Here is a 23598-nt window from a genome sequence, read left to right as displayed (position 1 = left end):
ACCATGTGCCCGATTAAATTAGCATTGCACAGAAGTGGAACCAGAAGGGGGGTAGAGTGTAACAGCTCTCTTCCCTCTGGGGTGACTTTTCCATCTGTACACTGCAGGCCTGCTACCAGATAATGAATGGTGAGAGATCCCAAATGACAGGTGGCAGAAGAATACTGAGGAGTCTTATTAGCCAACTCCTACAATATATATTCTGGGCGCTGCTACTTGAGCATTTTTTTTCCCCGTAAAAAGTACCTGTTAGCAGAAATTAAATATAGAAATAATATTCTTTACCTCATGACCTCCATATAGGGGGAGGGGTGCATTGGAGATACTCAAGGGAAGGCATAAAGAAATGAGGGTACAGGTGTTACTTTTTGGTGGCTGGGCATCTATTCATCCTATCTGTACAGGGATAGGATAAATAGATGCCCAGGGGATTCACTTGTCTCCTTTTTATAGGCCATGAATTTGAGGGGGACACCAGGATGCAAAATATGGCCAAGATTAAGCCTCTAGAGTCTGAATGTTTGTGTCCTCTCAAAATTCACGTGTTAAAATACTAATGCCCAGTGTGATGGTATTAGGAGGTGAGGCCTTTGGAAGGTCCTTAGATCATGAGGGTGGAGGCCTCATGAGTGGGATTAGTGTTCTTAAAGAGAGACCCCATAGAGATCCCTTGCCCTTTCCACCATGTGAGGACACTGTGAGAAGGCACTGGCTATGAACCAGGAAGAACCCCCTCCCCCAACCCCTGCCAGAACTCAACCATGCTGGTACCTTGATCTTGGACTTCCCAGCCTCCAGAACTGTGAGAAATAAATGTCTTCTGTTTATAAGCTACCGAGTCTATGGCATTTTGTTATAGCAGCCCAAGCTGAATAAGACAAAGCCAATCAGCATATAGCATTCCCCAGGATGCAATGGTTGGTTCAGTAATGGTCCCATGATCCTACAAGAGTCTATGAACACTGAAGCTTTCCTAGGGCTTCTGGGAAAGAAGACACATTCTTTCCTGCTTTACTTGAACATAAGGGGCTGTAATGGCTGTATTACTACTCTCATACTGCTACAACATGGAGCCTGAGACTGAAGAAAATAAAATAGGGGGTCAGAGATAATGAGATGGAGAGAAAATAAGTTCTTTTTTCCTTCCAGTTTTATTGAGATATAATTGACATACAGCACTGTGTAAATTTAAGGTGTACAGCATGATGATTTGACCTACATCCATCATGAAATGATGACCACAGTAAGTTTAGTGAACACCCATCATCTCACGTAGGTACAAAATTAAAGAAATAGAAAAGAATGTTTTCCCTTGCAATAAGAACTCTTAGGACTTACCCTCTTAACAACTTTCAGATATAACATACAGCAGTGTTAATTATATTTATTATGTTGTACATTACATCCCTAGTACTTATTGATCTTATAACGGGAAATTTGTACCTTTTAACCACCTTCATCCAATTCCCTCTCACCCCCGCCTCTGGTAACCACAAATCTGATCTCTTTTTTTATGAGTTTGTTTGTTTGTTTGTTTTTGAAGTATAATTGACCTACAATCCTATGTTAGTTCCTTGTATGTAACATAGTAATTTGATATTTCTATACAGTTCAAAATGATCATCATGATAAGTCTATTTACCATCTGTCACCAAAGATATTACATAATTATTGACTATATTCCCCACACTGTACATTTCATACCCATGACTCATTTGTTTTGTAACTGAAAGTTTGTACCTCTTAATCTCCCTCACCTATTTCTCTACTCCCCCACCCTTCTCCCTCTGGCAACCACCTGTTTTTTCTCTATATCTATGACTCTGTGTTTGGTTATGTTTGTTCATTTGCTTTGTTTTTTTAGATTCCACATATAAGTGAAATCATACAGCATTTGTCTTTCTTTGTCAGAGTTATTTCACTTAGCATAATACCCTCTAGGTCTATTCATGTTGTCACAGATAGCGAGATTTCATTCTTTGTTATAGCTGTGTAATATTCCATTGTGTATATATGTGTTCATCTATCGATGGATACTTAGGTTGCTTCCATATCATGGCTATTATAAATAATGCTGCAATGAGCATAGGGGTGCATATATCTTTTCAAGTTAGTGTTTTGATTTTCTTCGGATAAATATCCAGAAGTGGAATTGCTGGATCATATGGTAGTTCTATTTTTTTTTTTTTGGCTGCATTGGGTCTTCGTTGCAGTGCACGGGCTTCTCATTGCGGTCGCTTCTCTTGTTGCGGAGCATGGGTTCTAGGGCACACGAGCTTCAGTAGTTGTGGCACATGGGCTTAGTTGCTCCACGGCATGTGGGATCTTCCCGGACCAGGGCTCGAACCCGTGTCCCCTCCATTGGCAGGCGGATTCTTTTTTTTTTTTTTTTCATGAACAGTTGGGTTTATTTCAACAGTAAGTTTGAAACTCTTGCTTCTGGCAAGAGTACTACAGTAATTATATTAGGAATAGACAATTTCCTACACTGTCAAATATATAAAAGTTCCTTCTGCATTTTCCTCAACACTGATCAACAAGCAGATTCAGTCCACATTTGCTTTCATCTACTGAGTGTACCCAAGCTTCTTCTTCAGAGATTCTGGCATCTCAGGTGGAGGAGGGCGAGGGAGCCTGAAGTAGACCTTCACGGAGTCATAGATGAACCACTGCAGTGCAGAGTGCCGATCATGATGATACGGGCAAACAGTCCCTTCCATACACCTCTAAATCCAAGTCTCTGGAGGACCAGAGATGCACTGCTACCCTTCTCTTTATTCAACACAGACACCACAGAATCAGCAGGGTGAGAAACAATGGCACAGAAGACTCCAGCTGTGTAACCTGCCACAAATGTGACAACCAGCTGCTCTGGCTTTGAACATTCACTTCGGGGCTTGGGAACCACAAACTTGTACAATGCTTCAACAGTACGTTCAAAGCAGGCGAACTTCATCATGGTGTATGGTATCTGTCTCATCCAGAGAGGAGCAACCCCCTTGTAGAATGCCTTTAAGCCTTCTTCCTTATACATTTTGGGAGCTGCATCCCTCAAAGTGTTAGCATATCCTGGTTGGGTTTGAATTCGAACCTTAGCAGCTTCCATAGGAGCCAGAGCAATGTCAGCAAAGAATTCAGCACTGGCAGAGGCAGCCAAATATAGTGATGTGCGCCAGAGATAGGCATTCTCCTCTCCAAGCATGTTGCTATACAAAACTTTGAAGACTTCATAAAAGACAAATTTGCAGAGCCCTTGCATAGAGTAGCCAATGAAAGTCGGAGCCCATCCTTTGGCCAAACCATGAACACCATCTTCTTTGAATGTAATTGAGAATCCATTAAATATGCCCTTGTACTTTTGTGGGTCCATCTGCATACGGCATTTCGCTAAATCCAGAGGAACAACAGCAGTGTGTGTCAGACCACAACCTAAGACCCCACCAAAGCCACACAGTGCGTAAAACTTCGCGGAGCCATATTCACAACTGTACTCTTCCACAGCGGCGGCTGCCAGCTTGCGGGAGCGGCGGGGTGGGCCCGGGGGCCCGGCGGGGTTGCTGCGGGGGCCCGCGAGACCATCTTGCACCAGCTGCAGGTGGGGCGCGTTGAAGGGGTTCACCTGCGCCAAGTGCGCCACGGACGAGAACATTTTCTCCCTAAGACGGCGAACACACCACCGCTCCCTCGGAAAGGCTGGGGCTCACACAGCAGCAGGCGGATTCTTAACCACTGCGCCACCAGGGAAGCCCCGGTAGTTCTATTTTTAATTTTTTTAGGAACCTCCATACTATTTTCCATAGTGGCTGCACCAATTTACATTCCCAGCAATAGTGCATGAGGGTTCACTTTTCTCCACATCCTCACCAACACTTGTTATTTGTTGTCTTTTTGATAATAGCCATTCTGACAGGTAGGAGGTGATATCTCATTGTGGTTTTGATTTGCATGACCCTGATGGTTAGTGATGCTGAGTATCTTTTCATGTTCCTATTGGCCATCTGTATATCTTCTTTGGGAAAATGTCTATTCAGGTCCTCTGCCCATTTTTTAATCAGGTTTGGGTTTTTTTGGTGTTGAGTTGTATGAGTTCTTTGTATATTTTGGATATTAACTCATTATTGGATATATTGTTTGCAAATATCCTCTCCCATTCAGTAACTGGCCTTTTTGTTGATGGTTTTCATTGCTGTACGAAAGCTTTTTAGTTAGATGTAGTCCCATTTATTTATTTTTGCTTCTGTTTTCCTTGCCTAAGGAGACATATCCAAAAAAATATTGCTAAGACCAATGTCAAAGAGTGTACTGCCTATGTTTCCTCCTGGAAGTTTTATGGTTTTACATCTCACATTTAAGTCTTTAATCCATTTTGAGTTTATTTTTGTGTATGGTGTTAGGGAGTGTTCTAATTTCATTCTTTTACATTTAGCTGTCCAGTTTTCCCAGCACCACTTATTGAAGAGGCTGTCTTTTCCTCATTGTATATTCTTGCCTCCTTTGTTGTAGATTAATTGCCCATGTAACTGTGGGTCCATTTCTAGAGAAACAAAGTCTGATGACACATTTGAGCATTGACTGCAACAGTGCCTGTAGCCAGCCCTGCCTCTGGTTCAGGCTGCCTCTGGATTTCATTTATGTAAATCAATAAATTCCTTTAATTCTTTTTTTGCCTAAATTAGTTTGGTTTGGGTATTCTGTTATTTGCAACCAAGATTGCCCTGATTTACACAGATGTGAATACCACTCAAGCATCTCCGCAGTTGAAGATTGATCCACGATTCCACAGGGGCCTACACCTTTGGAGATTTATTTATTTAGTAACCAATCAAAAGTAAGAGGAGCTTTTCAGGAAAGTTTGTTTGGTGGTCAGAATTTTAAATTAATCCAGTGGCAAAGCTCGTAGCAATCCATCTACTAATTGGTTTGTGAATAATTAAAAGATGATCTAAGGTCATCAGCAAGCCTCAAGATAAATCCTGGTGTCTAGAGTATGCATCATTCATGTAATTTTATGACATAAATGCTCTCATACTAAGTGAAAAAGAAGCAGAATAATGACATGTATATAATATGGAATAAAATGGAAAATCAGAATGTGGAACCTCATGAGGAATCACTAAAAAAAAAATAAATAAGTAACTGGGAAACCCCAAGCATGAGGTTTTAGAATGTAACAATTTCATTGAGAGAAATGATTTGTAAAACAATTTGGAACTCCTCTAAAAGTTTCAGTCTTTATTAAAATTTTCTGGTGCTTATTTCAACTTTAATCAAATATTACCTTCATATAATAGTTGATATACATGATATATGGATATAAGATATAACCATTGGAGTCACAGTGTTCTTAAAGAAATGAATATTTATTTGATAAATACTGCATTTCTGAAAATACTATACTGACTGGTGATTTTTAATATTTTTTATTTTGTCCCATTACTAAAGGAATAACTCTCAGTGGACACATTTCAGAAACTAGTTGCTATACCTAAAAATAAAGAAATGTTAATGTTGCCTTTCCAAGAGAGACAATACACAACCATCCTAAGAAGATGGATTTCAAAGTGTAAATATAAAAAAAAAAAAAGAAACCCAAGAATCCAAAAATTTGCCAAGATGTCTTTTGAAGCAATTGAAATAAAAGGCCAGACTTAAGTCTATATAGGCCTTTCTTTCAACCTGATGATTAAAAGAGGGAGTTTGACCTTTTTGGTTTTTTTAACACTACTTCAACATTGATGAAAGAATGAGTGGATCTGGTAAATAAACCAGAATACCTCACTCATAATGGATCAGTTATGTCCACAAGAAGTGAATGTATGATTTCTGTAATGCTGTTAGCTCAGTTTAGGTCTGTGAAGACAGTGAAGGCAACAGTGTGTTGCAATGAGCCAGCAGCACACAGAAGTGCCATGGAATCAAATGATCCAGTTGGGAATCTCAATTCTACTACTTCCTAGCTGTATGGTCTTGGGATGTTTACTTATCTTCTCCAAACCTTAGATTCCTGATATATAAAATGTGTCTAAAAAATGTTAACTACTATCACCTAAGTTTTTCATATTGTAATAATATTTGTCATTTTTAAAGTATTTCTCTGTGCCATGTGCTACACTACACATAACACACACGTGCGTGTGCGCACATACACACACCCCATACCCTTAAAACTCTATGAGATAGTTATTTTAATTCCCGTTTTATAGATGTAGAGACTGAGGCTCAGATAAGTTATATATCTCACTCAGGGTCACATGGCTTGTGTGTAGTCAGTCTTCAGTTTGAACAAAAGTCTGTCTGATTCCATAGACAATGATTCTAATCTATAAAACCAAACAACCTCTATATGTTGCAATAAGAAAGACAGTAACTTTGAACCTGTACTTTGACCCACATCACAATTAATCCATAGTGTGGGGAGTGCTTGCTAATTTGGCCTACTCTTAGGTAGTTCAAGAATGTATAAAAAAGAACTTTGTGTAAAAACCATAAACCACATACTGGCTTTGGGATATAACTGAGATAGACAGATCCTGTAGCTGTGAAACTGGAGGAGGAACAGATCAGCTTGTGAGGTCTAAAGGCAGAGCTATGAGCCAACAGGCACTGTAAGATGTGGTCATGGTCAATCAACAGACTACAGAACAAATCTCTATTCACTGTGGAAAAATCAAAGTCGGAAAACACACCAAACCCCATTGTGACATTAGACTCCTCTTCAACCTAAAACACTGACACTAATTGAGTTTGGCAGATAATATCAAACTGGATCTCATGGACCCACATAGGCCATAAGACTCCGCTCATATAGCAAATCTTAATGCTGGTGCAAGGCTGTGCTGACTTTATTGATTCTAGGATTTTAGGCGTACAGATATCTAGGTGGATCCTAAGCTGGTGTCGAATACTGGGAGTAAGACTAGAATTTAGGGCAGGAAAGAATTCTGTGATTTCTGGCCAACGGGCTATACATTTTCAGCCAGTTATTCTTTGTGTTTATTTGTCCTTTGTTATCCTTGAGCTTTAAGTGAAACATGATTTAAAGAGCTTGTTCAATTATTCTATGATTTTTTTTATTCATGTTTATCTAGAGTGTTAAACTGAGAGCAGCTCACGTGATAGTCTCAGTGAAAGTTACCTAATGCTCTGAAGGAAAGTGGACCAAGGGCAATAATGGGCAAAACTTCAAGGGACAGTTTTTTCTTCCCACATGGAGATGTTTTGTAAATCTAAACAGTACTTTCTTTATACCAGTCACCTCCTAATTATTAAAGTAATAACATTTTTCAAATCTAATTTGAACCCTGTTATACATTTGATCCTAATGAATTCTTTTTACTTCTTAAAATGCTCTCCTTGCTTGAATTCCTTCTCTCTTAGTTTTCTGCCAAGTCTTTTTCAGGTTCCTTCATGTACTCCTCTTCTTCTACCTAATGTTTAAATGATGGTTTTCTCTCAGGGTTCTACACACCCTGACCACTTCCCTTTTGACTCTATACATACATATTATACATTATATGTATCATATCTAAGTGATTCCATAGCTATTATCTTAATCACTTAAGTATTCAAAAGCTACATATTATCATGAGAAAGACTCACAACATTGGACTTTTACATAATGGCCCTATTGCTGTCATACAGAAGAGGTGAAATGGACCCTCCCTCAAAATTAGTTTGGATATTGAGACTGATGATACCACATATGCATCAAGAGGGTAGGAATGAGATTTATTATTCATATAATGAGACTTTCTGAAGAGAGAAGTGTGAGTTCCCAAGCAGGTCGAAAAGTGGATTGAGAGAGCGAGGAGGGGCAGCTGGCTTTGGATTTTATTGTGGCTAGGTTGTGGGGCTGGGGTGAGGGTTCCCTTGCATGGGCTAGGGCTTCCGTAGTTTGAGCCTCCCCCTGGCACCAAAGTAGGGAGCATCTAGGCCTTCTCGTCAGCTTGTGCAGATACAGGGGAAGACAGAGTGGCAGAGCTTGAAAGCTATCAGCAGTCAAAAATCAAAAATGGAGTTAGACTCTTTATTACAAATCTCCATCATAATTAATTCATAGTTAATTTAGATTTGACCACTACACAATCCACAACTTCAGTCCATTTGTCTGTTCTGAATTATAGAATTGCCAAATTGATCTTTCTACTTGGATGTCTGACAGAACCCTCAAGCTCAACATGTTCAAAACTGAGCTCTTTTTACAAGGTAAGTTAATGACCTCTCAATCTACCTAGTTTTCCAAGTTAGAAAGATGACAGATATCCTAGATGTTTCTCTGTTCTTATCAACCCCTGGTCTTTGCTATTGGTCATAAGCTCCTACTGATTCTACCTTTGATCACCTTGCTGATACCACCCCCTCCTCTTGTAGATCCCATTGACTACCTCAGTTCAGTCCCTTGTAGTTTCTTGACTGGATTATTGCAATAGCCAGATCTTAATGGCTGCTCTGTTTCTAGTGTCATCCTCTCTGATAATCACCTCCACACACACACATTAACCAACTTGACCCCAAATGAAAATATGATCCACGTCACTCTCCTACTTAAAACTCTTCTATTAGTCTTGATCAGCCACAGGTTAAAGTATGAATGTCTTATAATGGCATACAAAAGCTTTTGTGTTTTGGCCTCAACCTATTTTTTTGGCCTCATCTACCTACTCCCCTGTCCTGACTCCTATTCTTTCACATTCACCCTGAGTTTCGTTTATACCAAAATACTTTCAGTTCCTCAAACGACCTGAAGTCATTTTTTTTTGTCCCCATACCTTTTTACATGCTGCTCCTTTTGTCCAGAAGACCCTTTATGTCTCTGTCCTCTAGGCAGCCCTATTTATTCTTCTAGTCTGAATACAGCTAATATCTCTTCTATGAGGCTTTTCTTGACTTTCCCAGGCCATGTTCCCAGCGTAGCACCCTGTATATAATGAGTATAGTAACCATTTATTTTGTGCTTCACACTGTGCTAAGTCCTTTACATATATTATTTTAGGCAATCTGTATAGTAATTTTAGGAACTAAGTATGGATATCCCTGTTTTAAACATGATATTAAGGTATAGAGAGTTGCAATGACTTATGCAAGACCACACTGCTATCAAGTAGTGGATCTCAAATTTGAACCCTAACTTATGTCTTATCTAGACCAATGCTCATCATCATGATGTTGCTCAGGTGTATTTGTTTAATGACCTATCTCTCCATATAGTCATTTTTGCATTTCCTAGGCCAAACAAACAGTAGTGCCTAATGTGTATATTATATGTTGAGGAGACCAGGATATGTGGGGGTGGGACTGGGCAAATGCCAAAGAACAATACAGTACAGCCATTAAGTCCATAGTAAAAAGTTCAATCATGCCATCATATTTAAAATCTGTAAAAGCTGATTAGGAAAAGACTGAGAATAGATGGTCACTTCTGTTTCCTTGTTCAAATCTATATGAGGAAAATGGCCAAGTATTTCTTAAAAACCATCAAATGATTGAAGTAAAAACAGTGTAAAAGTTCTATAGCAGTCATATGTCACAGCACCTTTGTCCCTCACTTACATCTTGAATGGTCCATAAAGAGAAAGGACTTTGGCTTCTGCCAACTGTTCCCTGCATCAAGAATAAGTACCATGGAAGGGACTGAGAATGCATTTTATGCAAGAACTGTCACACAAAGAGCAGACATTAAGATTGAAATTGCAGCTCTTAGACTGAGGAGCTGAACAATAGTCAAAGATGGGAGAAATCCTAACAGCTGGCAAGTCAAGGGAAAGGAAGATGGGGAAATGAGTCTCATTGTTTATCTAACTTCCAAAGATGAAGTCATAAAAACCATATAACCTAATTGCAGTTCTATTGTCATTCCAGGGATGTCTTTTTGCACCACTCAAATCAAACCATCTGGGTTCCATTCTTCCCTATTGATCTTACTCATCCTACATGATATAGTTCAAATGTTACCTCCTTTGTCACATATCCCCTGGTCCCCCAGTCAGCATTGATAACCCCACCCTTTTTGCTCACAAAGAACCCTATTTGTACCTCAATTTAGTAGTTCTTAGCTAGATTCAAGACCAAGTTTGAGCTTCTTAAAAGCAGAGAACTATTCTTTCTTGTATGTTCATGCCAACTGCCTAGCGCAGGGCTGAACTCAAACTAGGCTTTCAGTGAAGCCTTGTTGAATTGAAATAAATCTGTTAAGGTTAAGGAATTACTAAACTGTAAATCTTTCTTGACCAAATGACTTGTTCCTCTAAGGACAAATTTTAAAGAATCAGGAAGCCTCAAATAGTCTCGTGTTCTGTTTGCATTTGATAATTTCTTACTGAAATTTTAGCCTCTGAAATGCACACTTTATTAGCACAAAAGATTTCCTCAGACAGAAAACTCAGATGTTACATATAACCTTGGCTGAGTCATGCTTTAATGTCCCTTCAACTTTCCCAGTAGTCGACCTTGATTCTTTGTCAGATTTCCTGGAAAGCACCTGCAGCAGCTACTCCTGCCACTACCACTACTCATGTTGGCCAGCCTATGTTTGCTGCAGCTATCAGGGGTCTAGGCAAGTAGATCTCTGACTGAAGAGAGAGCTCTGATTGATAAAGCAGCCAGGAGAGTAGACCTAAAATCCTGTAGTGTGTTGTATTCACTATTATATTATGATTATTATGTACTTTTCTTCTCCTTCTACTAGATCATGAGGTTCATGAGAACAGGAAGAAGATCTAAATCATTTTTGTATTCCTTATTGTATTCGATCAATGCTTTGAAGCTTCAACTTTAGTACCTGCCATATGTAGCCTAAATTGTGGTAGTAACTAAGCCAAGTAAGGTGAATTCATATTAGGCTAAATTCCATCCTAAGGATTGTGAAGCACTTCAAACCCTTTAAGGAAAAAATCAGACCATATGTAAACGTATAGTTGGATTGGATTCTGATGAGGCTTCATCCCCAGTTTGATTCACTTGGTCAGCACTGGGGCCTAGGCATCATTTTTTAAAAGCTCAACCACCCAGAATTCTAATATGCAGCCAGGGTTGAGATCTAGGGTCACTGATCTAGGATATATAGATATGACAGATAAAGATATCTCACCTTTGAATTAAAGAACAAACAGCAAATATATAAACTTTGTGTACTTTTACATTCTATTTCCTAGAGTTAATTATTTACCTACTTTATTTTTTTAATTAAGTTTTATTGGAGTATAGTTGCTTTACAATGTTGTGTTAGTTTCTACCTAGTTTAAATAACATTTCTTCTTGGCAAAAAACTTAATGTTTGTATTTAGGAAGTATTATTCTCTTGCATGAGTCTTTACTTCTCACTAGGAAGCTTGGTTTTTTCATGAATTGCTTTTAGGTAATTCATGGGCAAGTATAAACAAACACATTCAAGAGAGACTGGTCATTGTTCTTCCCTGCTATGAATATTTATCATGCTAAATATTTGGCTTTGACATTTATTTCAACTTCACTGATACTTCTGCAGTGCCTTGCTTTCTTTTGGCATTGACATTTTAGTACCCTTTGCCATTATACAATATATTTTTGGAGGCATTATTGTTTGTGGAAATTCCCGGCCTCGCTTTCACTACTACAAATTTAACTGTATAGGGCCACTGATTTATTGAGTTTCAGTCTGGCCTGAGCTAAGGTGTTTTCTCCTAATAGCTGCTCTCCTGAAATATGTCCTCACCTGATCTGCATGTTTTCCTAGTTTGTAGACCATGAATATATCCCTTTGCTCTATAACCCTCAGTGTTATCCTTTGTTCTATTCTTCAGCTTCAGCCTTCCCAAGCTTCTCAGAGTGAATTAACTGGTGCCCCGCAACTCCGTAATCATTACATTCTATTTTTGAGCAAATTTTAGTTATACAGGTAGTGTCAATCATAGCATCAAGTGGGGAAGTAATAGTCATAATAGTGACAGAGCTTGGATTAAAGCCATCTAGTAAGCCAGACCTGAAAGAGAAAAGAGAACTGGGATTCCACATTGTTTCTGAAGGATCCTGACCCTCAGTTGAGCCTAGAATGTGGTTCTCTCAGGAAGAACTGATGTGTGGCTTCCAGTGACCTATGTGGGCTTAACTCCAAAGCCAGCTGGGACTTCAGTCACAGAAAGATGATGAGAGAAGAGTAGGACCAAGGCTGAACCAAATGACTTATGTGTAAAGGTGATCTCCAGTAGAGACTGACAGCCTAAGTGACAGCAGTCCTTACCACTAAGTTAGGCACAAGTTTGTTTTTTGGTTTTTTTTGCTTTTTTTTGTTTTGTTTTTTTTGTTTGTTTGTTTTGGGGTTTTTTTGTTTTTTTTTAAATTTATTTTTGGCTGTGTTGGGTCTTCATTTCTGTACGAGGGCTTTCTCTAGTTGCAGCGAGCGGGGGCCACTCTTCATCGCGGTGCGCGGGCCTCTCGCTATCGCGGCCTCTCTTGTTGCGGAGCACAGGCTCCAGACGCGCAGGCTCAGTAGTTGTGGCTCACGGGCTTAGTTGCTCCGCGGCATGTGGGATCTTCCCAGACCAGGGCTCAAACCCGTGTCCCCTGCATTGGCAGGCAGATTCTCAACCACGGCGCCACCAGGGAAGCCCCTAGGCACAAGTTTTTATACCATGTCAGGCCTTCCTGGTTGCTCTGCCACCCACAGCCTTCACTTCCCTCTCTAGCATGAATCTCCTTCCAGGTCCTGCCTTTTGCCCACCTCTTGTTATCTCCTAAGCCAGTATGCCATAAAACCAGACAGCTTGTCCTGAAGAACAACAGGGTGAAAGCCTAGATCTTACAATTTACCTCAATTTGGGATCTCCAGATCTAACTCAGCAAGAGCAGGGAATTTTGCTCTCCATCTAAATGGAACACCCTCTTCCTGGTGTCTTCTCTCTTACATTTCGACAGTGGCTCTAGAGCACAGAGATTTGTCTTCTCTGACTGATAGACCACATAGAAAAGTTCCAGTGGAATTTAGCTCTTGGGCTCAGAAAACTGATTGTTATGCAATTATAGCTCGAATCAATAAATAAATACAATTTTTTGAGAGATTCATTTCAAATCAGGCATGTAATTAGAAGACGAAGATATGTTATATGGAATAACGAAGCATGTTCACCAAACAGTAATCACACCAAAACTCAAAATTTTATTGCATCAAAAATTGCATTTTAACATGATTGTGTGTGTATGTAATGTAAAAACTTTATTTACGAATGAAACATTAAACAGAGCACTACCATTAAGAAGTGTTACAGATCTTGCTTAAGTATTTTAACATTTAACTCCACAAAATCACTTTGGGAAACTCTACTGAAGCTAAATACACACCTATCCTATGACCTAGTAATTCCACTCTTTAGCATACGCAGGAAAAATGAGTGCATACGTCCACAAAAAGACATATGTAAGAATATTCATAAGAGCTTTATCCATAATAGTCAAAGCTGCAAATAAGCCAAATGCTTATTAAAAGGAAAATGGATAAACAAATGGTAGTATACTCATACAATGGAAAACTACACAGCAATAAAAAGAACAAGCTACTGGTGCACATAACAACATGCATGCATCCCACATGTATTATGTTGAGTGAAAGAAACCAGACTCAAAGGAGTACATATGTATGATTCCATTTATATCAAATTTAAAAAGAGGCAAACTAGCTGAGGAAGATAGGGGACCAAATACTGGTTACCTGAGGGTGCGTGTGGATGGGACTGCAGAGTGGAATGAGGAAGGAGGGAGCTTTGGAAGGTACTGGAAATATTCTATATCTATGTGAATGATGGTTACAGGAAGGTGAGAAGGAAGGTTGGGAGGAGGGTTTACTTATGTAGTAAAAATTACCAAGCTGCACACTTAAGATTAGAACATTTACATAGTTTATGCTATATATATTATATCTCAAAGAAAATTAACTCCAACATAGACTGTTACAAAAACATAGAAGCAATTTTCCTTAAGCTATTTACATTCAAATGGCTAAGGCTAGATGTTTCAATGTTCAACACATGTGTGTGTCTAAAATAACACCCTTCGGCATACCTCATTGGTTGGCATAACAAAAATGGCTGGTGATTATACAGTCATTCTTTTGTTCAAGTAGCTCAAAGCCTTTATAAATTGATCTCACAATGTGGATGTTACGAACACGGTAAGTCTTATTCATAAGGACACTTTATCTTGCATCCCAGGAGGGTTAGTTTTATTTAAAAATTTGAATTTTAATTCTTAAAATCTGCATATAGACTCCTGTTTTTATTTATCTTATTATTCTACACATCAGAAGTGCAATGAAGATTATCAAAGGACTTAATGAAATCTTGGGAGGCAGTACAATCTGGTGATTCATAGACTCTTCCATTTCCTTGAAGTATGACCTTGGGCAATGGCCTTCCTTTGGGAATAATAGTTATGAGGATTAAATAAATTAATATGTTTATTGGGCTTACCATACATAGTGCCTGGCACAGGCTAATAAATGTTAGCTACTTTATCATTTAAAAGAAATCAGATGGCAAGTATGGAAGAAATTCAACTAGCATGGTATCTCCTTTCCAATACTGAAAACTCTTAACTTTAGTGACTTTCCTTTGTAAATAAGGATGCATTTTTCCAAAACAGCAATATTCTCTCATGTCAAAATCCCTTTAAAAACAGAAACTATGGGTACAGTAATATTAGGCGCACATGTATTATGTCAGGCTGAGAAGTGAGCAAAGCTACTCTAGTTGATCTACAGACCTGTGAGTAGGAAGAGAAATGCTTCTTGTTGTATACCACTGAATTTTGGGGTGGTTTGTTATATACCATTATGTGTCAATAACTCGCTCATACACTAGGTAGCTGATAGTCTAGAGCAGAGGTTGGCAAACTATGGCCAGTTCTGGCCCATGGCCTATTTTTGTATGGCTCATGAGCTAAGAATGATTTTTATATTTTTAAAAGGTAGTTAAAAAAAATAAGAAGAATATGCAACAAAGATCTTCTAGGGCCTGCAAAGCCTAAAATACATACTATACAGCCTTTTTCAGAAAAAGTTTGCCTATTCCTGGTCTAGAGTAAAAGGTAAGGAAGAGAAAAGAGAAATTCTCACCATAGTCATGGCAAAAAAAAAGGTATTTTAATGCCTACTACAACCCTGCCTGGATGGCTGTCCCCAACTGGACTTTATATGTTGTTGAATGAGTAGAAGACTACAGCACTTTTTAGGGAGACTGCGTGTAGAGGAACAGGAGGTTGTAGGGGTGAATACCTCCAGGCCTGGGTTTCTATAGCCCACTGACTAAACAACTGTTGGCCATGAGGAGGCAGCACTGTTCACATGGATAACTCAGGAAAAAACACTGGCAAAAACCTTAAATGGAAATAATTTCTTTAGGTCCAATAGCAATTCACAGCCTCTCTGTTTCACTACAGTTAGTTAAGAATGATTCCTAAGCCCCTTCCTAGTTCTTTTCCTCCTGCTGATCTATTTATACATTTGGTGTTCCTTGATTTACATTGGTAGTACTGACTTTCACTGGACAGTGGGCTCCTGGGAAAACATGATGAAAAAATTGCTCTATAGTAGACTGGGTATGTGCCGGTATATGCAGCTCCTGCCATTTTAATTTTTTTTTTTAAATTAGCTTTGGTAGACACTGTTGAATGAGCAGGTAAAGGCAGTAAGAAGTGAAGCAGAGACATTTAATAAGCAGCAGCACATTAACAGAGCCACACAACAACTGGCAATGAAAAGTAGCTACTGCCTATATATCCAGATGTCCATGTTAGGTGACAAGATAGTTCTCTATTTACTACCACTCTGTTGGTGGAGAAAAATCCTGGAAGGACACGCACCAGTAATTCACAGTAGTCACACAATGAAGACCAGCATTCTTTTGCAGGCAAAAATTTGGATTTTAAGCTACCTGTGGTACTTCCTCTTAATATTATGTACAGGGTTCAAGTGAGTGTTGCAACGTTAGGTTGTTTCTTTATTAAAAATCTAACTTGGTAACATTTTATAACATATTTTGTTTACATGTAGTTTGAAAAGAGCTTGAAAATCGAATTCCTAATTGGGAAAGAGATTCAGCATTGGAGCTATAAATATATGTTGTGCTCAGTAAATCAATGTCTTTTACAGAAAAGCCAAAGAGCAAAGTTTGTCTGGGTCATAAATATAGTTGTTTGCCTCTCTCTCCCTAGGAGGTCTCCCATTACTGTTATTTTATACCTCATACTAGCCTTTGCTGATACTCTGATGTTGCCAATACAGCACTTGAGCCATAAATTTGTTCTGAACTTTTTTTTTAATCTAGAGCTATATACTTGCTATTTGGAATTGCATTGTACTTTTTTGTAAGAACAGAAGGAAACTGCAAAATAGTTACTGACCTGAAAACAATATATATTTTTAAAAACAGAGACTGTGTGGGTATGATAATCTTAGAGCAAAATTGTGTGTTTTGTCAGGTTGAGGCTGATGGCATTTACGTAATGCTTTGAATCGTATTCTAGGCTTGTCTCTGTAGCTCTTGTTACTTCAGTTAAGTCAACTCACTTCTATTTTCTTGTGAGCTCTAACTCAGGCCTTTGTGGGGTGTTAAGAAGGATACCAAGAAAAGCCTCATTCACCCGAAATATCTCATCAACTGGGTTCTTGAAGGGGAGATAGTATTTGGGAGAAAGGAAGAAACCTTTTTTGGAGCAATGGAGACACCTCAAAGATAAGATTTTTCAGTTTTTCAATTTTGACTGGAATCATTTTCAGGGATTGTGAGGAAAGGACATAAAAACTTGCCTTTAAACTTATTTGGAGAATAATGCATTGTTTGTGAGATGTCTTGAGTTCTCTGGAAATAAAGCACAATAGGACAGGAAGGAGATTCTCAATACCCAAACACCTTTGACATCAGGATGAAGAGATTTTTGTCCTAGGAGGACAGGGTACAGCTTTCCCCAAATGTAAGGAAATGGGCTTGGTGAACCTCAAGTCGCCATTCTGTTTCTGCAACCTCTGGATGAATGCTGGTGAAGACATGATGTTTGGGCTCCTAAAGGACTCTGTGAAATCACAGTTTTCAATGACTATGTGATTACATTGCCATAGTAAAACACTCAATATGTACTTGATTGACTTCTAGGCTTTTTATGTTTTAATCCAGCTTCCCATCCCCAGTCTTCATGTGATTTCATGCCATGCTATCCCATCCTATCATATTCTATTCCTTTTCATTCAGTCCAATCCCATTTCATTCCACTGCTTTCCACAACCAACGAATATCTACTCTGTGCAAAGAATTGTTGGGTGCTCTGAGATGGAAGGTGAATTAGGTTTTGTAACAACTTAGAATCCCATTGGGGAGACCAGCTCATACATATGAAACGAATAGTAAATAACATAAAACCACATGCAACTAAGTGACCTACTGTGAACACACATTCAGTATTTAAGAGAAGGGAAATGGAGGCTCAGGTGATCAGAAATGGCTTCAGGGAAAAGATGGCCTTGAACTCAGACTTGAGGGATGAAGACGTTTTGTAAAAATGGGGGGCAAGAAGGAGGGTTTTCTGGTTAAGGGAAGTAATGGGTAAGGAAATGTACAGTTGAGGGGGGAACATTTTGTCTCTCTCTTCACATGCTTGCCTCAGCCTATAGAATAATAACATCTACTCTGTTGGGAGTATTGAAGAGAAGGTTTCAATTCTTGTTTACTCCTGTCACAGTGTTCTCTGTGGAAAGAGAAATTATTTACCTGAGTGGTGGAATGGTTAGACTATGACACCCTTGAGCCCATTCTAATCTACAGTACTACACTGATGGACTAAAGATCACTGACATTTTTCTGTTGGCCCATTTGTGAGGAAGGCCAGGTTCCCCTATGTGTCTAGCTAAGGGTCTCTGCAGATCCAGTTCCCCTTGTGTGAGTTGCAAGGTCTGGACTTGGGGTAAAGAAGTAGCAAGTCCATTCGGGCTTCAGACCTGAGCTACATTTTCCAAGGCAGCTTTAGTAGAAATAAAGCTGGTATTTTGATCCCTATTACAATCCTATATCCATTCATCAATTGGTTCAAAATTCAGAAGGATAGAGTATGAATAATTATCAGTTGTGGACCACAGTATAAGGCAGTAATAAACATAGCAAGTTCAAGGTGGGTAGAAGTGAAGGAGACAATGAAAAGACTGGCTAGCCAGAGGGCTTGGGGCAGAAAAAAGTAAGTTATGAGCTGGGATAAGAAGGAAGGGGTAGACTGCAGAAGGCCTTGGTTGCCAAAATATGGATGGGAATGTTCACAGCCTAGCTGCTGTAGGAGAGGTGTAAAATTAATTTCAACACAATGAGCTAAATGCTATTATAAAGATGCTTTCAAAGAATGGAAGAGGCTAATTCTGCTGGAGAAGTGTGTGAGAAGATGCAAGAGGAGGAGGGAAGGATAATAATGGAAGATTTTACAGAGGCGGTACATTCCAAAAGCTGAGGATGGTCCAGTCTGTCAGCAGCATTCCCCCACCCCCATCCCCATCTCCAATAAAGCAGTTGCTTGTGGGGCAGCAAGAGATGAGACTGAAAAATTAGGCAGAAGAGAGTGCTAAGGAATTTGCATTAGGTGCTGGAGGCGGGACGGGGCCCCTGGAGTCTGTTTCCTTGTACACATTTATACATTGCAGCACAGTAGGTTTAAGAACCGTGAGAATATGTCTCCCAGGACCAGGAACAAACGCACTATTTGAAACCTGACGTGACCTTAGCTGGCAAGAGTTCTTTGGAGAGGAAGAGAGGCTGCTTTGCTATGGGTTCTGCACGCGATAAGGATTTCTCCACTAACTGAGGCTTTCCTCGGAGGAGCTTGCTTGCTATTTTCTCAGTGGGTGCCTGCTGCTGGTGCCAGGAGAAACTCTGGAATGAGTGCCATATCTGCAGGGAGGCTGCAGTGAAGATGCACTTTTAGCTACATAGGAAGATGGCAGGGACTGGGGAGGGGGGTTGCTTCCTAGCCTCACGACTCCAGCCACAATTGGCTTCCCTTTTCCCTTTCTAGTGTTTTCCTAGCTCTCTTCATCTCATAGCTTAATTAGTGGGAAACATTGCTGAGAGTCCTTGAGCATTAACAAAAGCCTCTTCTTCTGGAATGTTGGATCTGGAATTGATTTCAAAAACCTTCAAACTTGTTGATTATCTTAAAGCATCTTTAAGGGGAGACTGGAGGGTAAAACAAGACCCTTGAGCTCTGCTCACATGTCACTTTTCCAGTGACCACTTTGTTTAGCAGGGCACTCCCCAGATTCCTTTTCTCACTCTCTACTCTAGTACTCATTCTCTTCCAATAGACCCTATAGTTTATTTATGTTGTTTCCTGTTTCTCTCTCACCTGAATATAAATTACGGGAGGATAGGGATTTTCCTGTTTTGTTCACAATTGTATCCTTAGTGCCTAGAACGCTATCTGGCACATAGGAAAAATTCAGTTCATTTTTGTTGTATTTGTTTCATTTTGTATGGAAGTCCAGGTAGAAGGTGCAGCAGACGCTGTCCACATCTCCCATCCCCTCGGCCCCCACCCCCTCCCAGCACACCAGCCTGACCTCCACCTACCAGCACTTGCATCATCTCTTTGCCTAAGGGATTTCTTTGGTCATCAAAACCTGTTCTGCTCTGCAGCACATGATAGGCCAGAAGGGCAGAGAATTAGCAGTCTCTATGAGGAGCCCTCAACTACTGGCTGATTGACAGAGTTGACGAATTAAAACCCCAGCATGCTCCCCCCTTAGTTCGTATAACTCTGAGATGCATGTTCTATACTAACTCCCAGAGTTCCTCAGTGCAGTTAAGCGTTAGTGGCCCACAGTGCCACCTGCTTGAAACACATATCTTGTATTAGCTGCCTTCCCTTCCATGGCTCACTTCCCATCCCTCACTCCCCTATTAGTGTTTCCTAAGATCATCTCCCAAATAAACTATTTGTGCTCAAATTCTTGTCTCAAGGGCTATTCCTAGGGGAACCCAAACTAAGATAGGAAGTGTTCAATAAATGTTCAAATTAATTAATGATTATATTCTCATACTACCTTTCATGCTTATTGGGGTAGGCAGCAAACTAGTTGGCTGTGGATAAATTTTGCCTGAAGATGTGTTTTGCTGGGTGGCAATATTTGAATACCTTCATATATGTGGCATGTACTCAACATCCACCTGCTGTTAGGCATTCACATTGAAACTTTTGGGTCTGGAGAGTGTATTCTGAGAGGCAGCACACAGGATTGAAAAGCACAATTAAAAAGGCTTCAATGTTATATTCATACACTGGAATATTATTCAGCAATGAAAAGAAATGTAGTACAAATAATGCTACAACTTGGATAAACCTTATGCTAAATGAAAGAAGCCAGTCACAGAAGATCACACATTATGATTTCATTTATATGAAATGTCCAGAATAAGGAAATCTATACAGATAGAAAGTAGGTTGTTGCCTAGGGCTTTATGGGGGAAGGGTGATCTGGGGGTTGATGACTATAGGGAGTGGGATTTCTTTTAGGGGTAATGAAAATGTTCTAAAGGTTGTGGCAATGGATGGACAACTCTATGAATATGTTAAAATCCATTGACTTGCATACTTTAAATGGATGAATTATGTGGCATGTGAATTGTATATCATTAAAACTGTTTGAGAAAATATCTGGCAAATTTGGAATCGAGTCCTTACTATACAGTATACTTGCCATATATGAGCCAAATGAGCTGTACAGGTAAATGAGAAGGTGGGAACAGGAAGGATGAATTTCCCTTTGTCTGGTTTCTCAGTAAAAGATGAATGGGCTTCAAGTGAGGAGAGAGAAGTAAGGGTGGGGGGTACTTCAGTCTGGGGAGCATAGAGAACAAAGTACAGCAATGAATAATAATAGTAAAATCTTTCCCTTATGGAACACTTGCTATGCACCAGGTCTTGTACTAGGCGTTTTGGCTTCATTATCTTTTATTCTACACTTCTTCATAGTAGTTATTACTATCTCTTATTTTGAGAAAGAAGAAACCAAGGCTCAGAAGATCACCCATGATCACCAAGCTAGTTAGTCCAGATACAGAATCCCAGATCCAGGTCTGTCTTCATTCAAAGATTGCACACTTTCCATTAGTAATTGTATAGTAATCATAGTAAATACTTGAATAGGGCTTGCTGTGTGCCAGGCACAGTTCTAAGCTCTGTGCATGTGTTAGCTCATTTAAACTATACTGAGGGAACGCTGGATGAAAAAAATAAATTGAAGTGTGTTAGGGCCAGATTATAAAGGGATATTTGAAGACAGATTTTTTAAAAGTTTTCTGAGTTTCCTAAAATTGGAAAATCAGATAATGCCATTATCTGTGTGTGAATTAGAATTTTCCTTGGCAGAATGTTATCAGAGTTATTTTCCTTTTGAAAGGTAGCTGGTATGGCTAGGGAGAATTGAAATAATAGGTTGCCTGTAAATTACTGAGGTTAGCCAAGAAGCCATTTTGCAATATGTTTGAACTTTATCTTACAGCCAAAGGGTAATACCAATATTTACAGCAAAGGCCATACTAATGTTTAGGTTTTAGATGGTAGATATGCTTTGGCTCAAAAATGTATTATGCATCAAAGATAATTTTGATCAGTGCTTAGTTTGAAAAATATGTTTGATTTCTTAAATGTAGCCCCCAAGTAAGATAGAGTAAGCAGTTGAGATCCCCTCTTCCCACATTTCTCTTACTGGGTCTTAGGATAAACTGAGCTAAGAGAGTTGAGTCTTCCTAGTTTTCAATAGCCTTGTGGAAAAGGGACCAGGGAAAAGCTAGCTTTGCACTAATGAACAGGGTTTTGGCAGTTCTGTACACTAAGAGGTCTGAGTCCTTATCATAAACTGTGGTGCAATAGTGAGTTTTGTAGCCTTTCACTTAGGCTCATGCTTTGAGTCTTAATACTAACCTCTGGCTCTCCATAGGATGAGAAAGATGGGGGCATATGTGTTACTATCACCTTGATAGCTATAAGGCACATCCATCTCCAAGAGGAACAATGCCAGAACCTAAGTGAATCTTCAACCTTGGAACCAGGGCTCTGGGATTTGGTGCCATTTCTCTTTTTCCATCTGGTCTGCACATCCAGTATATAGTCCTCCCTCCTTCTTTTTAGTACCTGATATCAAAGAGAACTGCTGGCATGGCTAAGGAGAATTAAAATATGATACTGCCTGTAAATTACTGTAAATTACATGGCCAAGAAGCTATTTACAGTATTTTGAGCTTCATCTTATATCCAAAGGGCAATCACTGAAGTTTTTTTTTTTTTTTAATTATTTATTTATTTATTTATTTATTTATTTTTGGCTGCGTTGGGTCTTCGTTTCTGTGCGAGGGCTTTCTCCAGTTGTGGCAAGCGGTGGCAACTCTTCATCGCGGTGCGCGGGCCTCTCACTGTCGCGGCCTCTCCTGTTGCGGAGCACAGGCTCCAGACGCGCAGGCTCAGTAGCTGTGGCTCACGGGCTTAGTTGCTCCGCGGCATGTGGAATCTTCCCAGACCAGGGCTCGAACCCGTGTCCCCTGCATTGGCAGGCAGATTCTCAACCACTGCGCCACCAGGGAAGCCCTGAAGTTTTATAAATATGGGACTGCCATGATAGGTTCTAGAAATGTGAATCTCTGTTCTGTGGGAATAATAAATCGGAAGTGATACAAGAGAATAAATGTAGGAATACCACTGCTGAAGTATTATTACAATGTTCCTAGCTTGGTAGTGAACATGGAAAAGAGGGGCAAGATATAAGAGATAATGTGAAGGAAGAACTAGTAAAAGGACTTGTTGGGGAGAGCCTGATGAGAGGAGGGTATCAAAGATGGCTTTGAAGTTTAGAGCCTGGGGAACCATCCTTCCATTTCCCCCTTCTCCCCAAAAACAACCCTGAGGAGTGACAGCTTAACAGGTTAACTTACCATTATGATGCTTTTTTAATGGGTGGAGAAATTGACAAGTAAACTTAATTCTTCTGAATTCTAACATTAAAGTAAACAAGCTTTGGAGGCATGCGCAATGTCCTGGTCTACAGCCACAAGAGACCTGTGCTCTGGTTTTTCTATTCAGGGTATTCTTACAAAATGCTTTGAATGATTAGAACATTCGGAGAATGATAGATCGATCTCAGGAGCTAAGTTCCTTGGTGTCCAAATCATAATCCATTTCACTGTACTTTCTGAAAGTGGTGATGAGAAGAATGCTCATTGTGAAATTTCTAGAACCACATGTTCCCTTTCACTTCTTACAAAGAGGAGGAATTAGTTTATCTTTGCCAATTCTATAACTTTCTGGGGACACAGAGGAAAAGAGAAGAAGTAGTTACTTTTATTTGTGTCTGCTTAAAACTAGACGAGTTTGAGTTTGCCTAGTTTCATTCGACTACTCACACTATCCTAGACCCTTTTTAGAAGTGATGTGCTATCTCTTTATTTTTCCTGTCCTTTAGGATTTGTCACAAGCCCTAAGCTCCACTGCTTCTTCCTATCCTTCTAAGAAACAAATTATTTTCTCCTTTTCTTTCTTAGTTGTCAACTATAATAGAAGAGAGAGTATTAATTTCAACATAATCTCCCTGAATGGTTGATATCCTCGCAT

General features: G+C 39.5%; 1 protein-coding gene across 1 annotated transcript; it reads right to left on the bottom strand.

Moving 5' to 3' along the window:
* Positions 1 to 2383: 2383 nt before the first annotated feature.
* On the bottom strand, positions 2384 to 3681 carry LOC132356989 (solute carrier family 25 member 3-like). The gene has a single exon (XM_059910295.1). It carries the CDS (start codon positions 3647 to 3649, stop codon positions 2648 to 2650), a length of 1002 nt encoding a protein of 333 aa, XP_059766278.1. The 5' UTR covers positions 3650 to 3681; the 3' UTR covers positions 2384 to 2647.
* Between the last annotated feature and the right edge of the window lie 19917 nt (positions 3682 to 23598).

The sequence above is a fragment of the Balaenoptera ricei genome, chromosome X (assembly GCF_028023285.1).
Source record: "Balaenoptera ricei isolate mBalRic1 chromosome X, mBalRic1.hap2, whole genome shotgun sequence".
Lineage (NCBI taxonomy): Eukaryota > Metazoa > Chordata > Mammalia > Artiodactyla > Balaenopteridae > Balaenoptera > Balaenoptera ricei.
Note: the sequence above shows the minus strand (reverse complement) of the source record. Positions and strands in the feature narration are given on the sequence as shown.